Raw genomic sequence first — 10364 nt, forward strand, 5'->3', positions numbered from 1 at the left:
AGTGAATCTGTTTACAAATGCCCATTCATGTTGGCCTTACAGACAAGGAGATTTCTTAAAGAGGGAGTAAGAATGAGCAAGAAAAGGGTAAGGCTGTGACTCAACAGCATCACTCTGGCTCTTTTTCAAAGGGGTTTATTGTAAGTAAAGGTTTTCTTGGATAATAACAGGATCTTTCATTTCAGAGGTTTTGGTCTTAAATAGGGTTTTGGGACATGGACAAAGCTGACCTAAGGTTGTGGTTGACATTTTCCTTTAATTCAAAGATACTAAATGACAGCACGGTAAAAATACACACAGTACAGCCCACTACAGACGACGTTGGAGAGAACATCATGCTGCGCTATCTGAACGAGTCAGCGGTGTCTATCGCCTCTTGTGGTTAAATGCGTGTACCACACGTCTAGACATCCCTGTTTACAAATAAATGATTAGTATATATTTTTGCATTCCGATATTATTTTCAAGACACTTTATTTATTCATTTTCTTCATTTTTCAATGAAGATTTTACCGTAACACATGTGTACTGTTTTACAGTAAAAAAAATAAGAAAAAAATGTAGTTGTAAAATGCTATTTTTTGTCAATTTATTTATTTATTTATTTATGTATTTCGTTTATTATTATTATTATTATTATTATTATTATTATTATTATTGGACTAATATAAAACAAGGCCATTTCTTGATAGGTTTCGTGAGAATCGCCCTATTAATTTAATCTTAAAAGTACTCCTCTGAGAAAATAGATTAAAATATAGCACATCAACACACAACATACTTTTTTAGAGTAATTTTATGCACGTCTTCTATCCACTTATATTTATCCCTGTCTGTTATGCGGAACTGTAACGTCAACGTCAGTGATTTAGTACGACACATTTTTAGTCCGGACTCAGTTTCCTGGCAACTTTCATTCTGGGCGAAAAGCTGCAGGTAAATATTTACCTTCCTAAATCCACAAGCCCTACGCAGACCTCTGACAGATTACAAAATTATCCAGCTTTCCAGTGGTTAGTTAGTTACGGTAATAAACCGGCTGGTTTTCGCCGATATCTGCGGATTCAGAGGCCTGCACCAAAGCTAAAGCTCATCTTAAAGATAGCGTCTGGCGACCCTAGTTGATTTGCTTAATATGTTGTTGTTTTTTTCTTTCGGTTAGAGAAAATGCCGTAGTTTTTATTTGTATGAATCATATGGGGCTGTAATTCAGTGTTGTATCTCAGCTAGCTGATGATGTCAGCGTCATATGATTTCAGTTCCTCTGTCATGAGAGAGAGAGAGAGAGCGACACACCAACACAAGATAAACTATGACTACAGTGTAGTGCTTATTTCACTAAATTAAATTTGTGATTTCACCGCTGACCAACAACTACAGTGACAGTTTGGTAGGACAGCTGTCAAAACAAAATTCAATCATGATGATGCATCAGTGTTTACACATGTGACTTGTGAACTGTAAGATCATTCATGACAAGAGTGTTTTGTCTTTAGTTTCTTCTCGCAACCTTGTAATGAATTAACTGATAAACTTAAATTAAATGGATCAGATTTTCAATGTAGGCTGTAGAATATTGATATAATTGATCAAATGTGTGATTTAATATCACCTTTTCATGATATGACATTTTACGGCTAATTTGCAAAAACTTGTCAGAGCATTGCCCTGTCATTCTATTATATGCTTTGATTTTATTGATGGAATAAAGAAAGGCCATTAGCTTTTAACCACACGCATTTACAATGCACAGTACAAGCTATGATGTTGAATGTTAACTGACAAATAGTTAGATTGATGTACTTGATTGAACAATTACTTGAAATTGATAGATTAATGGACTGTTCCTCTAGAGGAAATTTAAAAAATACAGAGCACAACCAGAGACTGTGGCTAATTCGGAATTGCATACTACCATACTACTCTTACTATTTCTGCCATAGACCGATATGGCAGAAGTAGTACGAATAGTATGGGTAGTATGCAATTTCAAACTCAGCATATTTAGCAGAGACGGGCCACTTCTATTAAAATGATTGGGAGAAATTGGAACGGTCAACAGATGTAGAAGTCCCGCCTTACAGTTTAAAGAGACAATCACCTTTTATATATAGACATCGCCTGTCAGTCAACTAGAGAACGTGCATGTGCATTAGCTATACAAGCCTGGAAAAATTGCATTTTCTGGCGTAATCTGAGATAAAGAAGCACAATTTATGATACCAGTGTTGTCAGATTTTACTGCTGATGTTCTTTGATCATAATTTTGACCAATTGTTTTGGAGATTTCGGTGTTTCCCCATTCAAGTAGTTAGGAGCTGCTCTTGCATGCCGCTTGTTTACATAGAAAAATAGCTGCCCGAGAGCATTCAAAAGATGACCGCCAATAGACTGACTTGCTTAAAAGACTTTGGCGCAACGTAACATGTAAAACACACAAAATACAGCTGTAGATACACAGTACATAGTGTTGTCACAATTGTCAGTGCTTAACATAAGATTACATAGATGATGATGGTGATGATGATTAGGGATGCACCAATGTATTGGCTGCCGATAATTATCGGCCAATTATTGACCAATTTACAACCATCGGCATATCGGTAATAAGCATGAAAAAGCTTATATGAAAAACAGATGGTTTATTTATGATTAATTAGTAACACACTGAATTCTTCTCTGTGAATTCAAATGTACTATCCAGAAATAATAATAGCCACAATATGTAGAAGGGTTGGCACTCCTAAGAACATAGAATAAAAATGTATTATTACATCTCGTTCTTACGTTAATGCAGAAAAAACTGCATAAATGGATGTGACAGTTGTTAAAGCGGCACTTACCTATTGGCTGCATGATAATGGAAACCATCCAAAATGCTTTAAATCCAGTAGACTTTGACATCAGAGATATTTGTATGATATCCATTCACACTGCATGATTGATTTAATAAAGATTGAAATTGCAATATGGCTTTGTTTGATTGCTAAACCTTAAAAGGCTGCGTTTTACAAAAGTGCAAAAATGTTTTAGATGTACAAAATAACCTATTTTTCATCATCAATTATCATCTTATATCATTTAGTAATTTTTTGTATCTTATCTTGTATGTATCTTTCATAGTGGCTCTGTTTAAAAAATTTGTTTAAAAGTGTTCAATGGAAATTAATTATTGTTAGAACAGTGAAAAAGCTTTTGTACCTCTTTGTTCATTTTTTTAAGCATTCCTAAGTAAAACTGATCTGATGACAAAAAAAGGCAAGTTGCAAAATATCTGTATCGATATCGTTCTATTTTTTTTTTGTTTGTTTTTTTGTTAAAATCTGTATTGTATCGGCCAAAAAAACGGTGCATCCCTAATGATGGCAAATTTTTCTGTTGTAGCGGGTGGAGGGATGAGCCACTGTCCTCTGACCGTTCCTGATTTGCAGGAAGCAAGCAATGGGTTGGAAACATCTGACTCTCCTAAGACCTCTGATTGGCCAGGACCTCATGGTTTCACCCCCCAGGTGTTAAAGTTAAGAGATGTGGCTGATTTTTCTGAGCAAGTACCTCACAAGGGGACGCCTGCCCTGTCAGAGACTCTTACACAGACACTTGACCACATTAACTATGTATGCAGAGAAGCACATACACTCCAATCACACACAGTTCACTCAGATGAGTCATTAGTTCAACACACCACACACATACACTTGCCAACTGAAGATGGCACACACAAGGACAAACACTCCTCTGACACAGAATCAACCCAAGCTCACTCCAAAAGAGAACTAGAAGAATGGAGAGGAGAAGAGGAGGAAGAAGAAAAGAGGGACGATGTAGAGGTGAACAATATTGACAAGAGAGAGTTCAAGCAAAGGAAAGAGACTCTCATTTCTGTACAAGTAAGTGTTACATTGAAAATATACCATATCGGTATGGTAACCCATTCCAAAAATAATTATATACACTGGTGGCCAAAAGTTTGGAATAATGTACAGATTTAGCTGTTTCGGAAGGAAATTGGTACTTTAATTCACCAAAGTGGCATTCAACTGATCACAAAGTATAGTCAGGACATTACTGATGTAAAAAACAGCACCATCACTATTTGAAAAAAGTCATTTTTGATCAAATCTAGACAGACCCCATTTCCAGCAGCCATCACTCCAAAACCTTATCCTTGAGTAATCATGATAAATTGCTAATTTGGTACTAGAAAATCACTTGCCATTATATCAAACACAGTTGAAAGCTATTTGGTTCATTAAATGAAGCTTAACATTGTCTGTGTTTGTTTTTGAGTTGCCACAGTATGTTATAGACTGGCATGTCTTAAGGTCAATATTAGGTAAAAAAAAAAAAAAATATCAAAAAAGAAACAGTTTTCTCTAGAAACTCATCAGTCAATCATTGTTTTGAGGAATAAAGGCTATACAGTGCTTGAAATTGCCAAAAAACTGAAGATTTCATACAAAGGTGTACACTAAAGTCTTCAAAGACAAAGGACAACTGGCTCTAACAAGGACAGAAAGAGATGTGGAAGGTCCAGATGTACAACTAAACAAGAGGATAAGTACATCAGAGTCTCTAGTTTGAGAAATAGATACTTCACATGTCCTCAGCTGACAGCTTCATTGAATTCTACCTGCTCAACACCAGTTTCTTGTACAATGGTAAAGAGAAGACTCAGGGGTGCAGGCCTTATGGGAAGAAATGCAAAGAAAAAGCCACTTTTGAAACAGAAAAACAAAAAGAAAAGGTTAGAGTGGGCATAGAAACACAGACATTGGACAACGGATAATTGGAAAAGAGTGTTATGGATCTTAACCCCATTGAGCTTTTGTGGGATCAGCTAGACTGTAAGGTGCGTGAGAAGTGCCCGACAAGACAGCCACATCTTTGGCAAGTGCTACAGGAAGCGTGGGGTGAAATGTCACCTGAGTATTTGGACAAACTGACAGCTAGAATGCCAAGGATCTGCAAAGAGTCATTGCTGCACATGGAGGATTTTTTGATGAGAACTCTTTGAAGTAGTTTAAGTTTTAATTTTTTTTCAAATTGTAATAGTAATTCGTCACGTTATTAATGTCCTGACTATACATGTGATCAGTTAAATGCCACTTTGTTGAATAAAAGTACCAATTTCTTTCAATAAGAGCAAAATCTGTACATTATTTAAAACTTTTGGCCGCCAGTGTAGTTAAAGTTTATGTCTGAGTTGTGACTTCTTAGGTAGAAGTGGTAAAATGGGGTAAAGCTATTGAGAACAACAGGATAAATGCACAGCCACAAACATATGTACATTACATCATCTGTTGTCGTCTTGTATATACTACACAACAGATCGCAGACGAGGTGCACAAATTACAAGATCTTTGGCCAAGAGGCATCCCCAGCCAACAGCAAAAATCACATAAATTCATGTGCGAAATTAGTGATCACGAGATTTTTCCAGAAATAGACGGTCACGATCAGCTCACTGTACATAAGTTGTCTGTGTACTGATTTTGTGGACAGGCTGTCTGTGTATGTGTAAAATAAACAGCACAATTTCAAGTATAGTGCTCAGACCATTTATTTATTTGTAGAAAATTATTTCTTGTTAGTTTATTTCAATAAAACACAATTATGATGAAGTTTTGCCTTTCCATTCCTGTACAAAGGTGCATGATAAGATGCGACTGGCTGGAGCAGTTCACCATTGTTGCTGCATTGCACATACTACAAGATTATGTGGTGATAATATCAAATATGCTAGAAAATGTTGCAGCATCTGTGACAGCTCAAGACTGGCTCACATCATGTCATTGAACTGCTCATACTTACGAGCATCGTTGACCATAGCCAGCACCGATTTGGCAAAAGTTGTTTAGTGATGGCATGGCTTTAGTTGTTTAAATAGAAAACGGTTTTATTCCAGGGTTTTTACAGAAAGCAGCTTTCTGAAATGACATGTAAACGAGAACACAGATTTCCTTACGCCGTTTAAGGGATTAAGAAAAAGTGGTTTAACACAACCAGGTTTCTCCTTGAGAACGCTACTTAATGTGGCCATGTAAACATTCTGATGATGATGACCGAATAACAAACATCATAGGATGGAGCCCAACAACAAGTTAACACGGTGGAAAGAATTAAACATTTCTGGGAGTACAGTGGGAAAACTATACCCATTTATACCAATGTAAAATATCGACGGTCCCTCATGTTCGTGTAAATGCGCTCGTGCATTGGATTCTGGGAGTTTTATGTAAGAGGAAAACCCCACTATTGCAGTGCAATTCTGCTGCAGGTCGCGATGGAAAGTTGAGAAAACAAATACAGCAACAACTCTGGAATATCTGAAAGTAAAGCGAAGCAATGGGAAATAATGTAGTAAATTCTTCCACGGATGCCATGTTTGTTATTTACACAAGCGTCATGGAGAGATTACATTTCTGTGAAGAAAGCTGCTTACTGACCAAGCCATATGTATACAGGAGCAGAAGAGTATGCCGCTTATACACTGCATGTAAACCGGAACGCTTTTCACACAATAAGCCGCTTTCTTGCAATAAGCCACTTTCTGGTTTCCAGAATGTAGTCAGTAATTCCAGCATGACGCATCATTAGTCCAGCTTTGAACTGAAGTTCAGTCTTTGTTATGTTTGCCCCACAGTACGTTTTGGCTGTTTTTGGTCAGAAATATGCAGTTGTTTATCTAAACTGTGTACATTTTTTTTTTTTTTTTTTTTTTTTTTTTTTTCAATTGATCTACAAACTGATGTATTTGAAGTCTAATTTTTATCACTTCTTCACAGCCGGTTGATGTACTCTCAACAGTACACCCTCCCACTCACTCTGAAACGTATATATGGTCCGATCCCTATTTGTCTTCCTCCAATGATGAAGTCCGAACAAATACTTCCATTTCTCCTGATGAGGCCCCTCCTCTTCTTCCAGCCCCTTCCCCTGACAAGGCCACTGCCCCTCTGGTGCCAGACCTTGATGATTCACAGTGCCCAGCTCATGTGATGGCAGAGGTGCGTGTGCGGTCTTTGCCAGAGCGAGAACGTGTCGTGCGTGGCATGCAGGACAGTAAGAGCCTGGATGAGATCAGTGGGACATGTGGAGGTGGAGCACGAGGTGGCGCTACTAGAGGTGTTCAGGCGGAGGGACGCCGAGCCACTATTTCTAGTGCCCTAGAACTGGAGGGAACCGTCAGTCATGATGGAGATCTCACACACTTCATCGCCAAAAATCTTGAACAGAAGATTAAAATGAGCTCGCGGCTGAGTCTGGACACTGACTGTAAGTATATAGGGGTGTTTGGTGGGAATGGAGGCGGACTGGGGTTTATCGGTGTTGGATTTGAGCGTTTGAACAATATTTGAACTGTGCTCTGTTTGTATATGACTACTGCAGCGGACTGCTCGGGGCCGGTTGTACGTGGACGTAGCTCTCTGCGTCGGCCAGCTGATATTCCGCCCATTGACCCATCAGTGCTGGTGGACCTGCAGAAACACACACAGGAAGTGGCCCAAAGTGTAGAACTGATGCTACGAAGCCTCAATGGAACCATACAGAACGTGAGTATTACTCTGCTTCAAGAGACATACACTCTCTGACTGTGCACTTTATTAGGAACACTATGGTCCTAATAAAGTGCCAGATGTGGTCTTCTGCTGTTGTAGTCCATCCGCCTCAAGGTTCGACGTGTTGTGCATTCTGAGATTCTGTTCTGCTCACTGCAATTGTACAGATGGGTTATCAGAGTTACCGTAGCCTTTCTGTCAGCTTGAACCAGTCTGGCCATTCTCCGTTGACCTTTCTAATCAACAAGGCATTTCCGTCCGCGGAACTGCCGCTCACTGGATGTTTTTTTGTTTTTGGCACAATTCTGAGTAAACTCTAGAGACTGTTGAGCGTGAAAATCCCAGAAGATCAGCAGTTACAGAAATACTCAAACCAGCACGTGTAGCACCAACAATCATGCCACAGTCGAAATCACTGAGATCACATTTTTTCCCCTTTCTGATGGTTGATGTGAACTTTAACTGAAGCTCCTGACCCATGTCTTTATGATTTATGCATTGCACTGTTACCACACGATTGGCTGATTAGATAATCACATGAATAAGTAGGTGTACAGGTGTTCCTAATAAAGTGCTCTGTGAGTGTATGTTTATGGCTCCTATTAAAATGAATATGTCTTTATACACACCCATGAGATGCACATATTGGTATGAATATAAATTACAATCTCTCTTTCTCTCTAGATGACTGCATTAAGTGTTGGTTATATCCAGACCTACAGAGACTCAGTGGACAGTTTGGGAGAGTCAGTGGACATGAGTATAAAGGTGAGAAAGGCTTTTGGTTTTGTGGCCTGGGGAAAGTTATCATATTTCCTTCATGTTATATTATATGTTGTTTTGTGGATGTGTGTGCTTGCAGGGAATGTACACACTCATGGCACGGTGTGAGGAGTTAGATCGCACCATGCAACCTATACATACTCTTGCTGCTCAGATCAGAGATATCAAACGAACCCTCGATGTCCTGGAAGCCATCTGCAAGTAACTATGGCAACAAACCACACCCTTAACAAGTCAAAACTCCAACTCCCTTTGGAGATAAGCTGTGGCTGCGCCCTCTGCAGTCATTCTGCTAAATACCTTGCAATGGAATTATTTGCTAATTCTAATGTTTCCTAGCCATGCTCTGCAAGTGCTTGTCCCCTTAGAGACAGCTTGGTTCTTGCCCTTCCCCCTGGAGGCCACATCAGTAAGCACCTCCTTTTTGTTGCGGCTCCTCTTCTCTAGAATAATCGCCCGGGGAGATGGTATTGACTCCTCCCTGTGACACCGTCCAGCACCATCCACATGACCATAGGAAGGACTCTGTGTTATTGGTGACTTTTGGGCCACTGATTGTTGTTAGTGTTGCCCCTGTTTATGAAGTGAGTCTGTAAGTGGGGTGTTCTGACAGATTATGTAATTTCTACCTGTAATGGCCTCTAATCTAAGACATAGAGTTGTGATGTGTGTAACAACAATATTTGCCAGTATGGAAACATTAATTGAAAGCCATGCTCCATGGATACTTGTTTATTACAGATGTCTGTGTCTTTGCAGGATGGATGCTATGCATCCCAGATCAGCTCCTGTTACCACAGCGACCATTATTAGGTTTTAATAGAAGCACTGTATTGGTTGATCTGAGAATTTTGGGCTCTTCATTGAGAGTCATGAATAATGTCTCATGTTTTCTACAATACAAGTGTTCATCATCAAAAAAGAACCCTAAAATGAGGAGGGTCAGGAGAGAGAATAAAAAAACAACAACAACAAAAAAACAGAGGATGAGTGAAAGTTTTTTTTTAATGGTGAAAATTATCTGTACCTTTCTCTGTCTGGTCCTGTTTAAACAGTCTCTCACTCTGTCTCTCTTTATCTTACTGTCTTGCTTACTCAAACCCTGATTTTTAAAACAATCTGTCATTAATGTATATTTTAAATAATGATATATACCACAATAAATTTGCTATAATGAGCTACATGATTTCAGTGACTGATCAGTACTTTTTTTTAGGGTTATATCCTTTTTAGGCTGTTGACTTGCTTTTGCTTTCTTTAGAGTATATCTATTAAGGAGATTTTTCTTCTTGTCTGCTGATGCAGAGTTTATAGCTGCGTCCTGATCTGCACCATGACTCAGGGATAAATTCTCATGGGGGTGTGTGTGTGTGTGTGTGTGTGTGTGTGTGTGTGAGAAAGAGAGAGAGAGAAAGAGAGAGAGCACACATTATGTCCCCATATTGCCCTGCCAGGATTAACTTACATTGGTAAACAAAAGGTTTCCATCTGCCGCCTTCCCATCTAATCACTGATGAATTCACAGACATTTAAAAATGTAGAAACTTGCATGTTTATTATTGTAGTAAATACTGAATGGGTTCCCATGGTAATTGAAAACCTGCAAATATCAGAGAATTGTAAAACTTTGATTTCCAGCCCTGGAAATCTATGAAAACTTCTATGGTGAATGTATTTATTTATTTTTTTTATAGTTATGCTCAGCTGTAACATATTTAATCAGCAAGCAATTGCTCATTTTGAGTGCAGTTTCTATAAAAGGTTAAAGAAGGTCATGAAAATGCATTGGTCAAAAGGTGTGGGAACCCTGAATATAATTTTCTCTATTTTTCTCCTCTGCTAGTGGGTTTTTGTTTAATTTATTATGTAATTTAACTACAATCAGAGTTGCCTAACAGTCTTCATATCTGTCACTGAATGTTTTAAAGGCTTTCAGTGTTCATTACAAACAATGGTGCTGTTTGAGACCAGAGCATGTAAATCTAACCATGTTCAGATTTGGCTTCTAATGCTGCCTAGATT

At 38.5% G+C, this 10364-nt stretch overlaps 1 protein-coding gene across 2 annotated transcripts; it reads left to right on the forward strand.

Annotated features, from left to right (window-relative positions):
- Positions 1–846: 846 nt before the first annotated feature.
- LOC127415110 (uncharacterized) lies at positions 847–9538 on the forward strand. 2 transcript variants are annotated; one of them, XR_007892908.1, is made up of 7 exons: positions 847–936; positions 3385–3887; positions 6786–7275; positions 7390–7553; positions 8244–8327; positions 8422–8926; positions 9102–9538. XR_007892908.1 is itself a non-coding variant. In XM_051653669.1 (6 exons), exons 2-6 carry the CDS (start codon positions 3396–3398, stop codon positions 8545–8547), a joined length of 1356 nt encoding a protein of 451 aa, XP_051509629.1. In that variant the 5' UTR covers positions 847–936; positions 3385–3395; the 3' UTR covers positions 8548–9538. The 2 variants fall into 2 exon arrangements, 1 of the variants encoding a protein (XP_051509629.1); XM_051653669.1 differs by having other exon boundaries at positions 8422–9538.
- The last annotated feature ends 826 nt before the right edge of the window (positions 9539–10364 follow it).

Source organism: Myxocyprinus asiaticus, chromosome 24, assembly GCF_019703515.2.
Source record: "Myxocyprinus asiaticus isolate MX2 ecotype Aquarium Trade chromosome 24, UBuf_Myxa_2, whole genome shotgun sequence".
NCBI lineage: Eukaryota > Metazoa > Chordata > Actinopteri > Cypriniformes > Catostomidae > Myxocyprinus > Myxocyprinus asiaticus.